A 23895-nucleotide genomic window follows, 5' to 3' on the forward strand; every position below is an offset into this window, starting at 1 on the left:
AATTTTACTTAACAAAGTGTTCATAGCTCAGAGAGGAATTTCAGTGTGATCCCAACTAATTTACAGAATGACATAAATCAGTATTAACATGAGATTATATAGAAGCTAGTCTGTAAATATCAATACATCAAAATAGAAATTCAGGAAATATTTGGAGGTGGTGGCAGTAAGAAGGAAGATCCATATTTGTAAGCGGCTGGGTTTGGCTTTATTTTCTGAGAAGAATATTAATGGTGTTTTTGTCATATGAACCAAACATATATGACATATATGACAAACATGAAATAAATAAATATGTGTCTCACAAAGTATTTCCAGATGGTTATAGTGATAAAATAAGGGTCCTGGTCTAAAATCAATGCATCTTTAAGATATCAGATACATCTGCAGATTTTTTTTACTTGACTACACTAAACCCTTGCAAAGGTCCCTGATAATAAATTTTAGATTTTTAAAGCACAAATTAAATTATTTCACCAAAAGCATTTGGTTTGCTGTAAAAATATTTTTTCTCCCATATTCACCACACCACACTTTGTGATTCTAGTTGTTATAGAGGCCCTGACACTTAAGAGTGGCTGGCCTTGCTTTCTCAACCCCCTTGACATGTGTCAGCTGTAGCTCCACAGATGTGGCTATTCATACTTTAGTGCCTGAAATGTTTTTCAGTGTCATGGGACAAGGAGCATCGTGGGAGAAGGAGCAACAGGACACAATCCAGCACTACTAAATGCACAGACTTGCTGTGCCTTGCTATCAGTTGGAGCAACTGACTCAGCTTGCAAGCTTTGCTTCTTAAAAACGAGGGACAAAAAATAAAATAGAAATATTACGAGGAACGCACTTGCCTGCAACAAAATCTGTTTGATGAGTGGAACACCATTCACGCTGTATACAGTCCTATCCCTTGTGAAGAGGGATGACTTTTTTCCTCTTTTTTTTTCACTTTCTTTCCCTTTTTATTTTTCTATTCATTTTTCTATCCCTTCCCTTCCCTCCTTGTTTTTATCTCTCTTTTTTTTAGTTTTTTTTCTCTTTTTGATTTTTTCGCTCTTCGCCTTTCCTTTCGCCTCTCCTCTCCCTCTCCCCGCCCGTCCCCGACGGACGCGGCGTTCCCGAGCCCAGCGGGCCGGGCGGCGCGGTCCCCGCCGTGCGGGGGCGCGCCGGGGCCGCGGGCGTGCGGCGCCTCAGCGCACGGGCTCGGCGGTGGGAGGGCCGCGCCGCGCCTCTTCCACCTGCCCGCGGCTTTAAAGTTGCAGCCGGGCGGGACGCGGGATGACTCGGGTCGCGCTGTGCCGGCCGCAGCTCCTGGGGCGCGTCGCGGTCTCGCACACGAAGCGGGGGGGCCGTTCTTCTCCATCGCCCCCGCCCGGCTTCTGTTGCCTTTCCCCGGCGGCCGGGGAGCGGGCGCCAAGGGCCGGTGCGCCCGGGAGATGCCCATGCCCGCCGCGGGTCCCCCGCGCGGCGCATCCGCCGTCCCCGGAGCTGCCGCGGTTCTCCGCGCCTCCGCGCCCCGGCAGCAGCCGGGCGGCCGCGGGTAGCGCCGTCGCTGCCTCGTCGGGTCCCTGCAGGGCGAGCCATGGAGCCCAGCGCCCCGCCTGACCTCCGCGACGTCGAGCAGAAGCTGGGGCGCAAAGTGCCCGAGAGCCTGGCGCGGCCCCTGCGCGGGGAGGAGCTCCCGGCCCGCCCCGCCGCCGTGGCCCCCGGGCCGCGCCGCCGCCGCGCTGCCGCCTTGGCCCGTCTGGAGACGAAACTTCAGCTCCTGAGGCAGGAGATGGTGAGTAGCCGGGCGCCGGCCGCAGACCTTCCGCACCGCCATCTCCCGCTCGGCAGCGCCGGCGGCCCTGCCGGCCGGCCCACCGCGGGAAGGAGGTGCTGCCTGCCCTCGGAGCAGCAGCTGCCGCCCATCCCTCCCCGGTGGGGCCGGGCGGCAGCGAGCGCTCTGCTGCTGCCGGATGGGAGAGCAAGAGGCCGCTCGTCGGCGGGGCGTAGAGCGAGGCAGTTGTCGGCTCTTTTCCTCGCAGCGGGGCAGTTCGTCAGGGACTCGTAGTTGGCTTCTGTTCCTGTCAGCTCGTTAGAAGTACTGAAAGCTGGAGTACCAATAAAAGAAATTATGCGCTATCCCGTTGTTGTAATTGCATTGCACCTGTTTCCTGGTCATGACTAACACCTAAAGACACACAGAATAATTTCAGGTTGGAAATTTGGCCTGGAATTCAGGAACTTGATTGCTGGACTTTAGTCTTCAGAGACTTAATTAGTTTCAAACAGGCTGCAAATGATGAAGAGTAATTCTTGAAAAAACAACTATTTCTACTTTGGTTGAATGGTATATTTTCTTCTGTCAGTGATCTGTGATAGGACTATGCTGTATGTAGTTCAGATCCTCTAACTTGTTTACTATCTTAGTGCAGGTGCTTGTCCTACTTTGTATGTCACCATCTCAATAAATTTATTCTGCTGTAAAATGATGCCATAAAACTGGCTTATTTTTTTTCCTAAAACAAACCAAAAGGAAACTCTTTGCAAACAAGTGACGGATTAGTGAACACTTAGCAGATATGATCTTCACAATGCAGGGCACCTCGGATATGTGAGCATTGATAGCTTCCATTTTTATTAGTGGGTGTTATGTAAAGTCCTAAAAGACACTTTTTAGTAGCAATTCTTTCCATAGCTCCTGTCACTAAGCTTATTTTAAAATGGGATTAAATTTGATCGGGTTGGGATGGGGATTTTTTTTGGCAATGTGTTGAGATAACTTTATGCAACAATCTTGGAACTCAGCCATTTACAGCCAATAAATCAATATCATTCTATGTGAACAAGTTCACTGCCATACCACAAGTCCCTCTGCAGTGCTACATATAGTTACATAGCTGTGTGGGTTTTTAAGGGTTTTTAAATACTAAGTGTGTTGGGCAAAAGGGGAAAAGAATGGATATTTTGATAATCTTAATCTTGAGGTGTAATTTACAAATCATATCTGCTATTGTATGGCTTCATGTTATTTAAGAGATCTCCACAAATCAAATTTTCAGTGTATTCTGTGGAGATCTTTTAGCCACCTTTCAGTACCTAGACTGGGCCGAACAAGAAAGCTGGGGAGAGGGACTTTTGACAGCAGCATGGAGTGAGAGGATGAGGGGGAGCGCCTTGAACTGGAAGAGGGTAGATGCAGGGATATTGGGAAGGGGTTGTTTACTCAGAGGATAGTGGGGCACTGGGACAGGGGCACTGCCTCAGAGACATTGCTTGTCATTTAGAAGGTGCCCCTGGCCGTGTCAGGGAGGTTGAAACTAGAAGATCTTTAATGTCGCTTCCAACTGAAACTATTTTGTGATTCTTTGATTTGACGTAACAATCACTGGGAATTTCAGTTTTAGTGTTGAGTAAGACACTGTCTGCTTATCTCATGCTTATATTTTTAATTTTAATCTTGCATGATGGTTATACAGTGACTTGCAGGTAGCTTAGCTTGTATGGAATGTCAGACTGCAAAGGAAGCAAATAAGGTAGCCAGAGTTTTTAACAGAACATGACTGTTCATGTAAAGACAATTAGGCCTATTAAGGGAGGGGGACCTGAGTGAATTGCCCGTATCACCTTTTCCTTTCAAGCTGGTCTCTTCACTTACTTCACACTTGCAAATTTCATGTCACACTCTTTCTTTTGCCTCTTCTTCCTCTCTGCATCTAGTTTCTCTCTTTTCTCTCCCTGCCATAGGTACGAACATGTATTAGGCCCTCTCCGGTTTTTGTCACTTCAATGACTGACTGACTTCTTATCTGAACTAATGTCTCATGCTGAGTAAGAGGAGTTAAATTACAATGCTCTTACCATTTCTGGTTTGTATATGACCATTAAACCACCAGTACAATGATTAACTGTGAAGTATTGGTAGCCTGTCTATACTTTTCCTAGCTGTCAGCTGTCTTCTGTAATCAGATTGTGAAAGTGAACTACCTTCCTGGATTTTTTTTTTCTCTAGTCTCTGGCATCTTCAGGATTTTCCTCAACCTTAAGGGTTTCTTCAGCTTCTTAATCTGTCACTTTCCCCTCTGCAGTTTTCTTAGTGGACATATTTTATAAATTTAAAAACAACATTGGATAAAAATTGTGGTTCCTTTCTATGTTTCTTTCCTCTTTTTTACTGCATATAATTTCTAAAATGGAGCTAAACCATCTATTTTCTTATTTCACACCTCTTTCTAATGCATTCTTTGGCTTTGCTGCAAGGCATAGGTGGTCTTGGACAGGTAGAAAAGTAGTCTATAGCTGCTGCAGTAGTAAACATGCAAAAAATGGAAACAACTAGAAAACCAAGTGTCATGCGTTCACATTCCTTTTTTGAGTTATACAATAATGGCAGCTTCTACAGTTTACTCACTGAATTTTGGATAGACCTATGCTTTTGTTACTTGCTGATTCCAGACTTGTGCAAACTCTCAACTTTTATATAAACATATAAAACTCAAGGTTATTCAGGTCCTTTTTTTCTAGTGGTGTATAAAAAAAGACAATGTTTGACTTTGAAATGTTGGGTTTGACTGTGAGCTGCAGTACCTCACAAATAGGTGGAGTGTATGTGGCAACTGTCTGGGTGAAGGACTTGAGGCTTTCCCTTGGTCCTTCAGATTCTTTTGCAGTTCAAAATGGTTCTTTTTACTTGTATTCCTTGAAATACGAATCTGCTTGGCCAGGTTTACTTACCTTTTCTTGTCCTCCATTTTCCCATGAAGGCCATGATGGGAGACTACACTGGATCCTGAAAACCTTTGAGTTATAAGGCCATAACTTAGAGAACAAGCAAGATGTAATTGCCAGCGTGAGTCAAAACACTGTGCTCTGGTCAAACTTGGATGGAATGAATACCTCCTACTAGCTGACCTTTGATTCAGTATGAAATTTGTCACTGTTAAAATCTTTCTTCCTATGGTATTTTAGGTGAAATGCTCCGCTGGGGAGTTGAACATAAACCTTTATAGCTGCAGCCTTTTTTGTAGTATACCATGCTCCTGAGGACACCATTCAACACATGCACCTTCACTGCAGTAAATAATCTGTGAGTCTCATTCTGCAGCCTGAAATGATACTGCTTGTAAAACCTCATTTCTCCTTCACAAGTTCTGGGGTTACTCAAAGGGAGATTTTCTTTAACGCTCAAAGAAAGAGATTGGGTGGGTTTCTTTCCCTTTTAATTCAAAAGTTTCTGAAATCAACTCTTCAGATCCTATTTGCAAGCTAGAAATTTAAACACAGTATAGCCTGCATTACATACAAAAATTTTAAAAATGTTTTACATAAAACTATTTAAGGCAGAAAAGATAAGCTGTGTCTTGGAAGTGAGGGGTGGATGGCAATGCTGGGACTTCTAATAAGATTCCTTCCAGTGAACACTGTTAAGAATCAAATTTTGTTAGTGCGTCTGATCATCCAGGTGGGTATACTGAGTGTAGCAGTTTTTAGACTGAAGGATAAATAATCCTATTTTCAAGGAGCTGAGCATGCTAAAACCATTTAAGATAGAGAAATATTAGAGAAATATTCCTCATGCTAACTCATTAGTTTTCTTCTGCTTTGTTCTCCTAGTTCAATTTTAGTATAGCTATTTTTTTAAGGCAATTCACATTGATCCCTGACAAAATGAAACTAGATTTAAGGCAAATGTGATCATTACAATGGCAATCCTTATTGGTGTTTTCGATGGTTTGGTTTGTCTTCTTTTCTTTATGCTTTTTTTATTGGTTTTGGGCTGTTGGGTTTTTTTAACCATCCCTAGCACATTAATGAAGGTTCAGGTTGGAGAACAGAGCTGTTGTAACCCTATTCTACCAGCTCTAAAGAGTCAGACAAACTTAGTATTTGCTCAGATTTATTAGATCCACAGGTGTGAAGGATCTGCATTTATTAGTTTCTTTGAAGGACTGATTGTAAAAAGTCTACAACTGTGACTTGAAATATCTCTTTAACATATACTGTAGGTGCAGGCTGCCACATTTACTATTTTGCATGATAACTTCAGTTGTCTTAACTGAAGCCAAGAACTGGCTTCAGTGTGTCTCGTCAGCAGTGCAAAGCTGTGTATCAGATGCTGGTTTTCAATTAGATTAATTGTAATTTTTGCTTAAAAACTTGACTGAAGATAAAATCTTAAATATAATATTACTGTGCAGGTGAGTTTGATTAACCTTTGTTTCTTAATGAGCTGTTACTCAGTGAATCCCTGAAGTGAGGCTCTTAGACAAAAAGAAGGCATACAGAAATAGAAATTAACTGTTTCCCCAGGTCCTCCTGAAGTTCACTGAAAAAGGGATAAATCCTGTATCTTGCTAGCAAGTTCTCTCCATATCCTCCAATTTGCATGATGTAGTAGAGGAGTTTGTAATTTTTGGCATATAATGCAGATTGGGCAGTGATCATAACAGTGACTCATGTTAAAATGGTGTTGTAGATTAGTCCTTAGGGATTAAATCCTTAGGGAAAAAGTGCAGCTTAATTATAGTGCCAGTACTTTGCCATGTGTTCCATCTTTTCAGATCATCTCTGGTAGGATGAGTTGACCAAGGTTATTTAAATTAATGCATATTTAAACATATGTTTAGACTGGCAAATCTCACTGAGTGCCTGGCAGAAGGATTTGAATTGTAGAACATCTTCATGTTGTACTAAGAGTTTATGTCTATTCTTACTCAGCTTTAGCTGCTGCATGGCCAAGAGTCCACAAAACCTTGCTGATAGCTAGGCAAGCAGCATCAATGTGAGACACTTCAGTATACATGCATCTGTCTGGTGCGAGTCATCACAGCAGCATCAGGGACACCGAAGTCAAGACTTCCAGTTAGACTGCCCATGTACTGTGGGACTTTTGCCAGCTTTCTTTCAGGGAATATGTATTATAATTTCATTATTCCTTCCTGATTACTTTTTCAAGAGTAGAAGAACCATTGAAGTTGGTTTTTGAAATCTGATTCCTGACAATTTGTAATGAAACTACATGAATACTAAACCACTTCTGCACAGAGTTGTGCAGTTTATGATAACTTTTAGCAAATAGATTATAACCTTTTTTGATGAAATCATTATAACAGCATGGCTTTCCTAGAGTAGCCTGGGGTGGAAGGGCTTTTTCATAATGGGACTTCAGAAGACCATCTGGTTTCACCTTTAGAAGAAAAGGGAGTCTGCGTGGCATTGTCAGTCACCCGATGTGGGAGCTCAGTACATCACTCCGGATGTCCAGAGCTACCGAGACAACCCTTGGGGGGCTCGGAGGCCCTGGAATGTTGCCAAAAGTACCTGGTGGCTTGACTTTGATCCTTTTAAAGAAATGACACCTGAAGGTGAGGAGATGAGAGAATTTCAGGTCTGAATGGTGAGGGGATGTTATTCACTTGTTAGAACTTAAGTTAGAATGCACTCTACAGGGGGGTTTTATGTGTTGTACAGGGGGGTCTAGAATTCTGTGCATGGATCAGGAGTCCCAAGATGGAGGAATTTGGGCGTGCCCTGTCCTTCTTCTTTCTTCTCCTTGGCATCCATGTTCAGGATGATGTTGGCATGTGTGGATTGGTTCATAGAGAGAGTACAAGGGCAGAAAGTATTGGGAATTAAAGGTAAATATCTAATACGTAGTTTTCACTATAAAAGAGGCAACCGCCTCGTGGGCGGGGGAGAGTGCCTTTGGCTGTCTTGCTGATCAGACCTCGGCTGGACAGACAGAAAATCTTTGTAGATAAGAAATAATAAACTCAACGGAAGACCTAAAGCAAGAGTCCAGACTCCTTCTTCGAGAGCGCGGCCTACCCAGAACCACTTTTTCCCGTGCTGGGGCAGAGACAAGTAACAGCCGACCCCCGGCAACCCTGTCCATCTTGAAAACCTCAGCCATGTAACTGGGGAGGTTGATTGCCTTCAATCATTCTCATGATTGATTGCCTTCTCTGAAAAAAGTTGAGCTCATATTAAGATGAAACTTCTCCTGGTCCTGCTTGTATCAGCCCACATACTGGAATGCTGTGAAGATATACTCCTATCCCCAAGACTTCTCTAGGGAGAAAAGACCTCCTTAAGTCTTTCCTCCTATGGCAGATTTTCCAGCCCTTTGATCATTGTAATTTTGTGTGCATGCTTTCATTTATGTGGTTACTTATGGCAACAACAAATTAAAATGATCTTTTGTGTATGAGCAGGAAAAACTTGAAATACACAATACCAAATATATATATTAAGCAGAGGTGATCACCAACAAGTGCGTTTTTACTCTTCAATACTTTCTTTTTGCTATCAGTAAATAGTAAAAGAATGGATTTTAAATTCAGGTTTTAAAGGTTACTAGATTATTTGTTCTCTACCCTCAAGGTCAAAACCTAGAAAACTTTCCACAGTGGATGTGTTTATTTTCCACAGAAATGTGTTTCATTTCTGTCCATGTCTTGGAAGGGAGGCTGGTTACTGGAATCTGAAGCAAATGAAGATGAAGTTACAGGAGTGAAATGACAGAGGATCTGAGCTGTTGAAAAGCAATTGAAATTCAGTTAAATTAAGTGCAATTTATCTGATGGATTTAACTTGCATTATAAACATGGAAGTTATGCTTACTATATATTAGCAGTTCTAAAAGATGGTTCTCAGTTTACTGTTTGTAAAGATGAAGAGCTCTAATCATAAAATTACCAGACAGTCTCAAAATAAAAGGGAAACTTTTTTGTTGTGAAGACAGACTCATAGCCTTTGCTATCCAGCCTTACTGCCATAAATGTGGCAACTAATTATAAGGTTTTTTCCCATGATGGAAATGTTTGTGGTAAGTAACTGGAAGCAGCTCTAACCTGGAGGGTGACAAAAATCAGTGACCAAAACACATCCAGAGGGCCCATAAGCCATCTTGTATTACATCTTTGAAAGACATAAACAACATAATTCAAAATAGTTTTCAAGTCTAGAAGAATTTTGGGATGGTCATTTATTTCATAGGTCACTTGTTCTGTGTTTCAGTGCTGAGTCCCTGTGGTACCTGCCTTTAGGTGAGTGTGTGGAATAAAATAAGGATCCCCCTGTTTGAAGTAGCTCTCAAGGAGGTTTCTCTTCTTCTGTGGAAGAAAATAAGGAAGGATACTAGAGAGTATATATATATCAGGTATGTAAGTATATAAAGTCAGCTACTCCATTTTGTTAGGATATGCAACTCACCTACAGCTTCCATAAACATGGAAAAAAGCATACTGGCATACCAATGCAATCCTGCTCTCAGCAATCCAGTCCTTGTCTATCCCCACCAACCTAGCCGTTCTTAACACTTACAGTTTGTCAAGAGAATGGTATGGCACATTTCTTAGTTAACTGTGAACACAAACTAAGTAAACTGCCAGAGCAGTTATCTGAATGTTTCATTTGCCATGCTGTACAATAAACTCCTCTCAATGTTGTATGGTCCTGGTGGGTACAGTGCCAGATGAAATGAAAGCATTAGTAAAAGTAAAGTGAAAGCAGTAGTAAATTGCTATTTAACTACTGGGGTTTTCAGATTCTATAAACACTTCACTGGCATAATTTGTGATTTTGTTACATTTGTTGTTTGCTGTTAGATATCAGCTGTATTCGTGACTCAAATGCTTCCAGAAGAAGCATTGCGGTTTAGCTATGAACCGTGTCTCTTTATAGGTACAGAAGGAAACGCAACTAAGAACTATAATGCAACAAGTGTTTCCAAGCTCACACATTTTTACCCAAGGTAGAAAAAAATAGAACAGCTTGGTTGCTTTGTATTTTGCTTTTTTTTTTTCCTACAGGATTTCCATTGGATTAAAGTGTTGTATTTGAGATAGTTGCACTGCATTGGTCATTACTTTTTTAACATCAGTTTAAAAGACTTTTTAATTTAAAAACTTCAGACTCAGACCTTGATTCTTCCAGTAATTATAAATGACTAGGAAAAAACAGTCCTGACACCAGGGAGGAAGGTATGAAGCATTTCTGTGGAAGGAGGAATAGGATCTGTATTGTTTAGCCACTTCTTTAGAAAACTAGTGAAAATTATGTAGACAGGCCTCTACTTAGCCCTGGTAAGGCCATATCTGGTGTGCTGTGTGGGGATCCATTTTGGGCTTTCCAGTTTAAGACAAGGAACTACTGGAGAGCTTGTCCAGCAGAGGGCTATAACGATGAGTAGGATGTGGGGCATCATCTCTCTTAGGGAGGAAAGCCTGTAGAAACTGGGTCTGTTTAGTCTGGAGAAGAGACAAATGAACAGGGATCTTACCAATGTGTACAAATATCTCAAGCGTGGCTGTGAAGAAGATGGGACCAGACTCTTCACTGGAGCCCAGTGTCAGGACAAGAGACAATGAGCACAAACTGAAACACAGGAGGTTCTATCCAAACACAGGGAAAAGCTTTTTTACTTTGAGGGTTACTGAGCATTGGAACAGGCTGCACAGAGAGGTTGTAGAGTCTGCCTCTCTTGAAATTTTTAAAACCTGCCTGGACTGGATCCTGTTGAACTTGCCTTAGCAGTGATGTGGCATTAGATTAGGGGTTCTTTCCATCTCTAACTCTCCCATGATTCTCTGATTGTGAATATCTAGTGTTCTTCCTGTAGTGAAACTAATACGTACCTTTATAAGTGTGCCTGGAGAAGACCTGTTCCAGCCATACGGAAAGGCTGGAACAGAGTTTGGTACCTAATACAGACCATTTTCTTTGGTAGGTGAAGGCAAATGCATGTTTAGAACAAAGTGCTTAAAAAAAACCCAATGACAATGTAGGGGGTTTTGGTTGGTTTTTAGTGTTGAAAAATCGTTTTCATGGGCAGGAAGGTTTTCTGACTAATGAGATTTTGATGGGCTTGCATAAAAACATGACAACTTGGAGAGGTCATTCAAGGAGTCGTTGTAAACTTTAGGCTATTTTTCTAGTCTTCTTGCAACTATACAGCTATGAGAGGAGCAAATATGAAGGCAGAATAATTTTTACAGGACTTTTCCTGTTCTGTGACTTCAACTACATTTTGCCTTCACAGGGCTATTTCAACTACTGTGACTGTTAATGGCTTGTCCACATGTCTTGGCAGAACTGTGCAGTGTGCTGAAATACTTTTATTTCAAGTGGTGTGGCAGGGTTCTAGTGTTACAGGGTTTGTAGGAGAAAACTGTAAATCCTGCTACAGCAGAGAGAGGAGAAAGTCTCTTTGCAAAAGAGAATTACTATTAGCATACCAAAGTAATAGTGATGTTGTTCAAAGGCCTGTGGAATTTACATCTGCCTTTGTTACCACTTGACACTGGTTGCTGTGACTGAGGCAGGTTGCTGTTTTCCCGGTAGCCAGATGAGGTAGCCATATGTGATGATAACTTCATAGAGCTACTTAGACATTCACCAGTGCAGAGCAGTCCACCCATTTCAGACAAGAAGGAAAATGCAACCAAAGCAACTCTATGGTCTTTAATATTTTGTAATTTCTTTCCTTCATTTTTATTAATTTATACTCTGGTGAAGTTTAATAACAAAATTACTTCAGAAGAGCTGTTACTATCTCTTTTCAAACACAACCAAACTTCTCTAGTCCAAATCTGCTGTGTTTTCCTTGACTAGTTCTCTCTTTTCCCAGGTTACCTTTAATTATTCAGAAAGGCCATATTTGTCTTTTCCTAGCCATGGTTTACAGTCTTTCACCTTATTTTTCCTTCCTAACTAGCTTAATAGCTGGTACTTCCTTGTAGAAGAAGAAATGAGAAATGTAAGCAATGACCTTGATTCTTTCTAAAGCTACTCATACATCATTGACAGCTACGATTAATATTCTTTGCTGAACTAGAATCACACCACAATGCCCCAGTGCTCTTCTATGTAGAAATCTTTGCTAAGAACAGGTTTAAGTATAAAAAGAGTATATAAAAGTATATGGCGTGAGCTAGAGTTGTTTAGGAGAAGCTGAGGACTGCACTATGTGATGTCATAATAGTTATTGATCAGAGAAGGGATCAAATAATGTAGAAAGAAAATGTTACCTAGGGTGCCTGGTCTTACCTTGTAGTTTATAGTTCATGACTGGTTACTCTTACTACTCTTACATCCTTGTCTGGAAGCATAAGATGTATGTTTGTTTAATTGTTGATATTCATTGATAATCACACCTTGTGACCTCTGGAATGAATTGCTGTGGTCTGTTCTGTAGGAAACAAAGGGATCTGCGGGTTTTTGAGCCAACAGGGCTCAAAAGTTGCAGCTGGTGTAGTTTTCAACAGCCTGCTCAGCTCATTGTGCTGGCCAATTTCAGTATTTCAGCTTGCTAGAAATGGTTGTAGCCTGTTTGCTCCTTGATTTTTATTGTACAGATCCCAGATGCAGGTTAGCTGCTAGCTGTTTGATACCTTCTTAGTGGATGAGAAAGAACTAAATTACTTAATTTTTTTGTAGATACCTGGAGGTTTAAAAGGGTGTATTTGTTCAAAAGACTCAATGTAGGCAATTTAATGTTATCTAAAGACCTCAAACTTGCTAATACTTTCAGAGAGATGTAAAGACTGTGTGGGGACCATGTTTTAGGAGAAGGGTGGTTACAGCACTGAGGAGATTTGGATGAGGAAAAATTAAGCTGAATTTGAAAGACATGGAATTTCAAATAGGTCACAAAGTGAACATAAACAAAAGAAAACAAAACACCTTTTTATGATACTAACCAATTTTTATTCAAAAATTTAGCATAGAAACTTAACGCTCATAATGTTTTAATAGGGGAAAAATCTCAGTTATCAGCAAATCAGTTTCTAGGACTACTAAAGCATTTTTAGGAGCACATATGATAATTTATAATACCAAGGCTGTCTTGAACTTCTTTTTTATTCTCCAGAAAAACCTTCAGTATTTATTATCCAGATAAACATTCAGTAAATAGGACTACAGGTTGCCTTTACTACAGATTTGATTGTTAGATTAAAAATATGCTTTCAAAAGGCTATACTCCATCTCCAGGAGCACAGAATTGTTTCAAACAGAATTCCATTTTGAATTCCCGAGAGATTCAGGCAAAGATTTTTTTTATTTAATTGTATGTGTCTCTCCAGTGGTATTGTGAAAGCAGACTTGAATTCCAAGAGATTTCAGATTTCTCCCATTATTACTATTGTTGGTCTCAGTTGTTTTTTATAGGTTTGGTTGTTGTTTTCTTTCTTTTTTTTTTTTTATGTTTTAAAATGTTTTCAAACTTTGCTGTTATCTCTATAAAGGCAATATTTTCAAACTTTGCATATACCTGTAAGCAAACCCTATTATCTTCTTTTATTTCAGTTATATGCTTTTGAGTATATTTCCACAGTGCCAGTATTAAAAGTTATTCATTTTGAATGGATGAACAGGTATTGAGTGGTTATTATATTTTTTCATTTTTTTGCTTAGTGTTTCTAAGACTGTGTTTTGGTCAGGACAGACATAAATAAGGCAGAGAGTGAAATCCAGTGAACAAAAAAAATAATTACATATGTTCTTGAGCCTTAGTGCTATCTCATGTTGGACAGAACACACATGCAGTCCTGCATTGTGGCTGGTGTCCAGAACACTTCGTAATGATGCTGTGATCGTCCATCTGTTGTAACACTTTCTGACACCCACAGCCAAATGTTACAGCTTCATATTGACCTGAATGTTTCCGATGGAGTTATCTTGTCTGTCAACAAATGTGGGTCCATATTATGGATTGTTGTGGACATGTTCACCTTTGTCACAGTAGATACATTTCTAAGGTCAGATGATGCTTTTTTGACAGTTATTTGAGATATTTGGAAACATTCAGTAAAACCTTCCAGCCGCATTAGAAGTTTTTCCTCTTCACAAAACCCTACATTTTCTCACTGCTTTCATTCATTTTAGTTCAATTAAACTTTAAAAGAGTCAGGATTTTCCTTTTATATTTTTTATCCTTCTGTGACAGGATGTTTCTCTCTTTGAATTCTGTGCTACTTCCATTTATTTAAATAGCTTATTTAACATTTGTTTTGTTTGGACAAGAGGTAATGAAATAAGAACCTAACTAATTAACTTTTTTTTTTGTCTGCTTGCTCTCAGTTTTATGTCGTGTTTTCTTTTGACAGTCATTGTCATATCTACTTAGGAGATACTTAAATAGCTTCATCTTTTTCACAGAAAAATTAAGACATGGCCAAAAAACTAAAGCAAACAAATAAAAATATACTTTCCTCCCTGGGAATTTTTTTTTATTACACTTAAGGATGCAAGATACCTCAAACACTCTAATGTTAAAAGAAAAAATATATCCTACTGAATACATGATTCATCCTAATCTTTGGTATGTTATTATCAAAGGTATTAATGCTCTTGGCAGGCTGCCCACACATACTCCCCAGACAAGGACCATGCATATTTCAAGGCAGTGAAAAAAGGCCTTGAGATTCACCTTTTCTATTTTTTCAGAGATAATATGACTAAACAATTGCACAGCTTGGTGGTATGCATTTTCCTGTTGAGTATAAGGGAAACAATTAGTATGCATAAAATTAAAGTATTAAAATAGAGAAATGTAAATTGCCAATACTGTAATTTCTTGTATCAGATGATGGCCATATTAGCATAATATTTTGTTCATATATTTGCAAGACATATCCTTGAAACCTGCTCATTGAGTTATTTGCTCTCATTGCCTACTGAACCAACTTGCTCTCTCATGAAGTTGCTCTGCTTCCTAATTATTCTGGTGTATTCTCTTACATTATTCTAGTGGCAGCTCAGACCTGACCTGCCCACTTCCTTGCTTTAGCTAATGGATTGGTAAGCTCTCCTTACAGTAAAATATTTTTGTGGCTGATGTGGAATCACAAGGTTTCTCTTTCTCCTTCCTAATTAAAACTGGCCATCCTCAGAGCTGTGTTATGGCTGCCAAATTTTACAGACAGACCTGTGGAAACATTTATTGCGAGGATTTGGTGAAGGATTGCAGTGGGAATGCAGGAACTTGAAGCAGGACAATGACTAGGCTACAGCCTCTAGCCTAGTAGTAGAGCCTCTAGTTTAAAGTTGCTAAGGGTGCAGACAGAAACTGAAAACTCAATGACTACTCATTTTATGAGCAGCTGGGAGTTCAACAATTGTAATGAATGCTACAGAAAAAATCTGATATGAGGGTTTCAACAAATTTGGAATCTTCAAGAGATGCAAGATTATAAACAATCTCTTGCAAAAGAAGTCAAAAATTAAGTGATCAAACCTTCTGTGGTCTGCCACAATATTTTTATTGTGACTAATTTATGGAAGTACAGCTGAGAAAGTGTAACTTACTCACTTTGCAGAAAGGTAGATCAGTGAACCATAACTGCAAATCAACAATAGATCACAAAAATTTAGCTTTTTTATATATATGTAGCTTTTTTATGTGCTCCCTCATTGTCTGAAGTTTACCACAAGCCTAAAAATCAGAAGAAAATAAATGGGAAAATGATACAGCAATACCACAAGTCCATGCTAAAAGAAACAAGATGCAGAAAAAGCTGTTGATCTACATTTATCATGTTGACTGAAATTTAACTAGCTCAGTGTGAGGTAAATCACAGTCAGAGACAGAAGGCATAATGATGAACATTGCAGCACCTTTACTCCAAGAGTCTCTTCCTTTTCCAGGATTTGGTCCACATCTCCATTGTTTTGAGAGAACTTACATAAAGTTTCAGTCCGGTTGGTTGGGTTATCTTGAATTATTGTAGTGTCTGAATTTACCACAGTTAGTTGGCTTTGCTGTGGAGTGCATGTGGCACATTCCCACAATTAGTTACTGTTCCTCCAGTCCATAGAAGTTCCTCCAGTTGATGACAGTAAACTTGTCTTCTTACTCTCTGTCACGTAAAACTCCCTTCATTTTTAACAGGAAGCACTGAAGATTGAGGAGAAGTTCAAAATCAGAAGTTAGCCTAAATATTCTAATTTTTTTTCATCTTGATTCTGAAATACCATTACCTAAAGCAGCATAATTATATGAAGAAACTAATGCAAACACTTTGAATCAGTGGGACCATTTAGAAGCAGGCAAGAAGTTTAAAAGACATGCACATGCATATGTTTTAATTTAAGTAGGATGTAGCTCCTGCACAGCCTATTAATCATCCTGTGTGTTAAAGGAGCAGACATTATTTATGATTTTATTTTAGACATGTTAAATGGGAAAAAAAGAAGATCTGTTTGGCTTACTGATGTTGAGAAGCTGTTGTAGTATCACTTTCAGCTTGCTCACCTTCAAATGGCATGATTCATGCTTTGAGATGGTGTCTTACAAGCAAATCCTGTGCATGTCTCCAGACTTACCCCTGTTGTAAACATATTAACTTGGTGATTCCAGTTAAGTAACACTTGAATTGACATACTCTGAATTTTGGATTTTGAATAAGTTTCTTATGGTATTTGAGCTTGTTATGGTCTCACAGAATTAGTCAATGAGGTTTTATTGACCAGTTTTTTATCCTTGTATATCTTCTTACTATATTTGTATCTTGATAAGACTTGAGTAATTGCCAACCACTGTTTTATTTTCCTCACTCTCATCTTTTGCCTCTTAAATTAATTTCTTTAGTTACTTTAACACTTGTTATTCAGTGTTTGTAATAGTAAAAGTAACACCAGGAAAAAATGGAATAAGGTTAGTTTTTTTTCAGAAGAGACATCTCAGAATGCAAAACAAATTATTATTTGGACATTGATTGTTAGATTTTTTTAAAATTGCATCTGGAATTAATTGATAGAATTTACTATTTTATGAAAAGCTGAAGTAATCTCCCTTTCATAACTTAAAGGTGAGGTAGACATAGCTGACAAGCTCTTCATCCTGAATGGTAAGGGAAATAGAAGAAATTGAACAGGAAAGCAGAAACCTATCTCTGACACATCCTAGGAAATGGAAACATTAATTAATACAGTGAACCATAGTGTTATGCACACCTATTTAGTGTGGAAAAGTTCTACTGGTTTGAAATTCTGTTTGTAAAATGTATGATAGAGATGTGTGTGGTAGTGCTTAGCACCAGATGGAATTGGCTGCAGTTAATTTCATCTAACCTCTCCTCAAGTTTGTTACCTTCTGCAAGACTTCCCAGGCCTGAACCTCTGAGGGGCTTTCCTAGGAGTACTGTACTCTTCTACTGTTTCCATCCACTTCAGTTATCATGGAATTTGTGTCTAAACTCAAGATGTTTTAGAACACAGATTCCAGAGCAGCTAACCCTAGATTCATTTTGAAATTCTGTGCAGAGCAGAGCTTCTGATCTGACTGACTTAAATAGCTCCCTGGATCCATAAGTTGTAAATATAAGGTTTTGTCTGTTGTGAGGATTTACTTCACTGTGCTCTGGCTAAAAGACTTATCCTGAAAAAACCACTTTATTATTTAGGTTCCTTCATTTCCTTTTACTAGTAGACTCTTTACAGCACAGAACATAGGTTTTGAGAAGAAATGAAACTAAAATTATTTAAATAAACTTAGGGATATCTTTTCCTCAAACCATGTTTTATGGTTGCCGTTAATATCCCTGCAGAGTTCCCGTAATTAGAAGAAGCAGCATGTGAATCCAGGAATTTAAAAGAAAGTAATCTGCAGAAGGAATGTAGAGTTTCAAACAGCTTTCACAGCTTGGAAGGGTATATTTAACAGTCATTTTAGGTTTGCCTTTTCTGGAGGGGAAGGTTTGGAACGCACTGTGTTTGGAACTGACTGGAAGCGGTGTCTGCAGAACATGCAGCAGCAAAATGCAAGGCTGTTTTGCCTAAATCATGACTACATGACTGATCCAAAAGCCAAGTGATCAATGTGCTACTTTGGGTGACTGGCAGAAAGTGATAATTGTCTTTGTTAGCAGTCCTGGTCACTAAGATTTTTATTCTAAAAGCAATAACCTAGTCAATCTGTCTCAAAAATGCTGAATTATATTAAAAAATAGCATGAATGTTTGTGTGTCTCTCTGCATATATATGTACACAAAAGCCCTTATGTTTGTACATATATAAATTCTCTTGAACAAATTATGAGAGTGTCGTTATTATTATTACAGGAGACCAAAAGAAAGGAAGAAATATTTTGTTAGAACAACAAGTATGAGAGGGAGACGCAGACAGTTGTTTAGTCCAGCTGTTCCTTCCAGATTAAAGTTCTGGTTCTTTCTGAATGCTATTCTGTGCACTTATGCTACCAGAATGTGTTACTTGAAAGATGCTGTCACTTTAATTTCTTTTTTTTTTTTTTGCTGTGACTAGCTCTTAATGTTGAACATTTAGTAACCTTCCTGTGATCAGCACTATTGCAAATATATAGAGCAAGACTAAGCAAAAATATATAAAAGTTGACCTGTAACAGGAAATTAGTTTTTACTCTCTTGTAGTTTTTTTTATACACCATAAGTTTTTGCTGAGGACTGATCCATAATAACAGAAACCTTCCCTATGGTGGTCTTATGCTCCAGCTTTAACTCAAGGGACAGCTATAAAAATTGTTCTGAAAAGCCTGTATTAGCTATGATATGCTGTTTAGATTGTTCCTGAAATGCACCTGTTACTCTGCATAACAAATGCAGCTGTCAAGTATGGTGAGATTTTACTGTGTTTAGTACTGTTAGCTGAACGATCTTGGACTGACTTGTTTACTCCAAAAACACTCCAACTTGTATACTCCAACAACTTCCAAGATAAATGGGTTGCATTAAGTGAGTAAAAGTGAGTGAAAGCTCGTATGATTATGTCTGTGCTAAAGCACATGAGGGGCAAAAAATGTCATTTTGACATTTCATGTTATTGAACAGATGATGAGGTAAACCATATTAAAGAAAGATGACACTTGTTAAACTATTTTTTATTTGTTTTAGGAAAAGCACACTCTTAGTATGGGAGATTTGGAACGATGTGGTAGCTAGGAGGAGGACGATTCTAGTACTCAGGAATGCAAAGAATTGCTTCCAGTAAGGCTATTCCACAAAAATGCTGAAGATGTTGGTGTGTTTAGAGAAAAAAAATTATTTCCTGTGAACTGAATCTGAAGTATATGAGATGTCTAAAAGGGACTGTTTTATTTGAGTCATGTTGGTGCTGGTTCTATTAAACATTTCCTTAATCACCCTCTGAGCATGTTTATATTCAGCAAGTTGCTGAAGTCTTGCATTTGAGTAGTTGGGTAATTTACTGCTTTCATGACAGCCTAGTTGCCGAGCAAATGGTTTATAGTGATTTATTGGTTAGAGTGGAGGAATTGGCTTGGGCAGGAGACTACAAAATGGTCAATCTGTTTTCATAACCTCACTTCTCAAACAATGATAGATGGCCAGGATTGTTACAACTATGAATGGTAGGTAGAGGTGTTTTGCACAGTACCAGGTTAGCTGTATTAAATCTTGTGATACTAGATTGGGAATAATTCAGAAATCATTCTGGGGACTGGGGAAGGAAGCTGGAATACATATGATGTTTACATAGGCGTCTGTTACTGGCAAAGCTTGAAATGTCTTTGCATTGGGTTGTCCCTGACCAGTAAATAACCAGCTGCTCACTCACTCTTCTCTCCTCTTCGAGTGGGATCAGGGAGAGAATTGGAAAAACAAAAGTGAAAAAAAACTTAGATTGTAATAATGACAGTTTAAAAATTAAGGAAATAAATTAAATTAACAAGTGATGCAAAGTCAGTGACACATCTGCCACCAGTAGACCAAGCCAGCCCCCAAGAAACAGCTCTATAGAAAGATTAAATGCACAGGTTTTATTGCTGGGCACAACATTGTATGGCAAGAAATAACTGTTTGATGAGTTCTGGTCAACTGTCCCATCTCTGTCCACTCCACACATCTTTCTCAGTCCTAGTCTACCTGCTGAGGGTGCAGAGTGAAAAAATAGAAAAGATCTTGATTGCACTCCCTGCTCAGCAAGAGCTGAAACACTGGAATGCTACTGACATGATTTAGTCACAGATACAGAGAACGAAACCGTAACAAGCTGCTAGGAAGAGTCCTAGCTGGATCCACTACAATCTTCTTCAGTATCTAAGAGAATAAAAATACATTAAAATAATTTTTGAACAATTGTAGCAGGTCAGGGAAATTTGAGATACTGAGAAGATGGCATTTGACTATGGAAAGGATCATGTTCAGATTATACTCTTGGCAAAACAAGATACAGTCTTTGCTTCCTGAGAATAGTCATTCTGTTCCAGTCCATTGTGTATGAACAATACAGGTGCTATTTTTCTGTACAGTTGTGTACTTGGAGAATTGTATAAAATATCTATTGTCTGATGTGATAGATCTTACTTGGTTTTTTCTTTATTTTTCAGTTAAGTGTGATAGATCTTACTTGGTTTTTTTCTTTATTTTTCAGTTAAGTGAAGACTTTCAAATTTTCAATATGGCACATAAAACAGGGTCACAAATTATTTTTTCCAGTGTCTGTGATGTTTCAGATGAAGAGAAGAAAGCAATGAATATAAGCCTTAGATCTCACCTTTATTTGTCAGCTGAAGTGACTTAAAAATGGTTTATATAGTTTGCCTCTTAGGGCATTTACCATCCATTAGGATGGATATGTCTGTGAAATGCAACACTGTAATATTCCACTGTGCATTACTATTAATACTTCCATGTGTTTGCATCAACCACCACAACTAAGTGAGAAAATAGGAGTTTGTTCTTAATGTCCACTTTTTATTTAGTTAGCTGTGGCAAATGCTTGCTCCATGACTATAATACGTGGTCGACTCTGAACTTCATCACCTTCTTCTAATATAGGTTTAAATAACTGAAAGTTACAGTTTCAGTAAGTTAAATATTTAAACTCTCAGACATTCATATAGCAGATTTTACTGTCCACTCAGGAGTAGTGTGAGTAAAAGTTAAATATCCACAAGTCTTTTTCCAAATTATGTGCATCTGAAAATTTTATGTTGCCCAAGTAGCCATAGTAAGGATAACTTGGGGTGAGTGCCTAGATATCTGTAGCTGTAAGTAGCATAGAGTAATGGTAAATAGGAATGGCTTTGTGTCTTGCTTCTCTGAAAGTGAAATGCTATCCCCAGGAGCTGTCATAGCAGCTGTGTTTCTCATCTAAACAGCGTTGTACCAGTGTACCATTGACTATCAGTCCTGTTAATGGAGTGCTTAGGGGGGCTGACTAGGTTCCCACTTGACCTTAACTGAAAGTATTAGTATAGGTATACTTTTGGGGCTTTTTGTTTGTTTGCTTGTGGGGTTTTTTACTAGTTACTGAAATAGATTTGTCCTAGATAGGAAAGTTGGAGATTTTGTGTGTGTGTGTGTGTGTGTGTGTGTGTGTGTGTGTGTGTGTGTTTTATTTTAGCCCATTCAAGCTCTTTGGCTTGATTATGAAAAGAGTAATTTTTAAAATCACTTTTGCCTTGTAGGTTAATCTCCGAGCCACTGATGTGAAGCTTATGCGCCAGCTCCTACTCATCAATGAAAGTATTGAATCAATCAAGTGGATGATTGAAGAGAAAGCCATTGCCAGCAGAGGCAGCAGTTTGAGTGGAAGCCTGTGCAGCTTGCTCGAAAGTCAGGAGACATCCCTCCATGGCAGCTGTAACAGTTTACAAGACTGTAGTGATGGACTGGATGGAATATCAGTGGGGAGTTATTTGGACACCTTAGTAGATGATGTCCCTGGTCACCAAACCCCTTCAGATATGGACAAATTCAGTGATTCTTCTGTCACGGAGGACTCACAGTCTCTGCATAAGCATCCCAAAATTGATTCTGATGAGTACTACTGTTTTGGTTAATAAGTTCCAGTGGAACACAAATGCACTTGTACTTATCCTTTTTCTTTGCTGCTATTTTATTTCATGTGCAAAACCCCCAAAGTCTTCTTGGAAGGAGAATATAATATGATACTTCAATTCTATGGCATAACTTTTCTATTGCTTCTAATGCATTTCCTCCTTGATGGATTGGGCTTGTCTCATCCTCCTTTTCCTCACATTTTCTTAATTTATTGTCACAAATTTTTTTTGTTTTGATTTTTTTACATTGCTTTATTTACAAGTCTATAAAAGTGATCAAGGAAAAGCTTCATCTTTAAAATGAAACATCAGAGAATGAGTAACAATTTTGTATTTGTTGTTAATAAAACATCTTCTGATAAATATATGTTGTTATAAATTTTCTTGACTACCATGTCTGGCCTTTCCAAAGACACTGTTTTTATTAAGCCTTAAATCTGAATCTTGAAAATACCTCTACAAAATAATTTTCATTTTCTAAGCTGTGAAATTTGATTCTGTTAAGCTGTCTTCATTTGAAATATAAAGTATTCTAAACTTTTCTGTGCAGGGTTTCTTTCATTTTGCAATGTTCTCTTGTCTCTTGCCAAATTCTGCTTCTGTGTTTTGGGGGGGGGGGGGTTTGGTGGGTTTTTTGGGGGGGGGGGGGGTTGGGGTTTTTTGTATTTTTTGGTTGGTTGGTTGGTTGGTTTGGTTTTGGTTTTTTTGTTTGTGGGTTTTTTGTTTTTTTTTTTTAATTTAGCAGGGTTACCCTGCTGTCTTTTCCTTTCCTGTTTTACAAGTAAGAGTTTGCCTTAACTTTTTTGTGCCTACTAGTACAATTGAGAGTTGCAGCTAATCAGTTATATTGGAAGTAGCTGAGAAGTAAAACAGTAACTGTTGCATGTAGAGTCTCTGTTTTTGAGGCTGCCCTGGTTCCTGCTTTTGTAAAGATTAGGAGGTAGATTTTTCTTTTAAGTGCTTCAGAATCATAAGAAATCCCCCAAGATTTTATCCTTGTTCAGTAAGAAGAAAATTAGAGTAAAAGAACTAAAATTGAGCTAGAGACTGTAACAGATGATGGATCTATATTTCTAGCAAACAAACAGTAAAAGAGGTATTGATACTTATACATCATTTTAAAGGGTTCTGTTTCACCAAGTTTGGCAGTGTTCCTGTTGCCAGTGAAGGCATAAAATTCCCTCACTAAAGTAATGTTTACTAAGTGTACGGCAGGCTTGCATTTAAAAACTATTGTACACGTTCTAAAGGAATACAAGTACATGCAGCAGTTGATGTATGTGGATTTGGTTCATTCTGAGGTAGTCCAATAAGGTTCTGTTCATCCAAGACACATTTCCAGGGATCCATCTTGTCCAGTCTTGAGCAACATGAAGTGTAAAGGAAAGGTAAAAAGTCAAGAAATTAAAAGTGGTAATTTGTGCTTTGTGACTAATTTCATCACTTCTCACTACAGTACAGACACTTCTCTATGTCTCTCAGAATTCAAAAACAAGATGTATACTTTGCTTTGGTCATTATGATAAAGAACTTGGCAAAAATTCTTCCCAGGATGAATTTAAGTAGAATATTGATTGGGAATTCAAAATAGATTGTGTTATTTTTAGTTATTTTAATCTAGGATATAGAACTAAACAGAATTCCCTGATATAAAGCTGTGACTCTTGAAAGTTTTTCTACCTTTATTGCTTGGTGTGGAAGTTGAACATCAGGAAGTATACACTCTAAATGAAATGTGAATGTGCAATGTACAGTCTTTCCTTTTCCAGCTGAGATTTTGGGCAGTAGACCAACAAGTAGATAAAATTTTTTCACTATGAAGAAAATCAAAGAATATTCTTAACATAGCTTCTCAAATATCAAACTATGCTGAAATTGCTTGAAGGAAAATACAGGCTGTGTCTGTCACCTACTCACTCCCAACTGTAACACTGGATAAAGAGTAACTTAATCAGCGATAGATTTATCACATTATGATTTAAAAGTCCATTTAAATGGGAATACAAGATAGAGAAACAAAAACCTTACTATTAGAAGCAGAAAGCAAGAGCTGCATGTGATTAGAAGCTTTTATTCCTCTATATCTCTTGACTGGAAGTAGGGAAAAGTAGTGCCAAAACAAAGATGTCAGAAGA

General features: G+C 38.7%; 1 protein-coding gene across 1 annotated transcript; it reads left to right on the forward strand.

Annotated features, from left to right (window-relative positions):
* The first annotated feature begins 1189 nt into the window (after positions 1–1189).
* LURAP1L (leucine rich adaptor protein 1 like) lies at positions 1190–22301 on the forward strand. The gene is made up of 2 exons (XM_064404586.1): positions 1190–1777; positions 21386–22301. Exons 1-2 carry the CDS (start codon positions 1580–1582, stop codon positions 21758–21760), a joined length of 573 nt encoding a protein of 190 aa, XP_064260656.1. The 5' UTR covers positions 1190–1579; the 3' UTR covers positions 21761–22301.
* Positions 22302–23895: the final 1594 nt, after the last annotated feature.

Source organism: Passer domesticus, chromosome Z (assembly GCF_036417665.1).
Source record: "Passer domesticus isolate bPasDom1 chromosome Z, bPasDom1.hap1, whole genome shotgun sequence".
Classification (NCBI taxonomy): domain Eukaryota; kingdom Metazoa; phylum Chordata; class Aves; order Passeriformes; family Passeridae; genus Passer; species Passer domesticus.

Excerpts from the sequence above, each read along its gene's own strand:
- LURAP1L (XM_064404586.1), top strand. The coding sequence starts at position 1,580 with ATGGAGCCCAGCGCCCCGCCTGACCTCCGCGACGTCGAGCAGAAGCTG. Across the intron at positions 1,778-21,385 it reads AGCTCCTGAGGCAGGAGATG|GTTAATCTCCGAGCCACTGA; the intron begins GTGAGTAGCCGG and ends TTTGCCTTGTAG.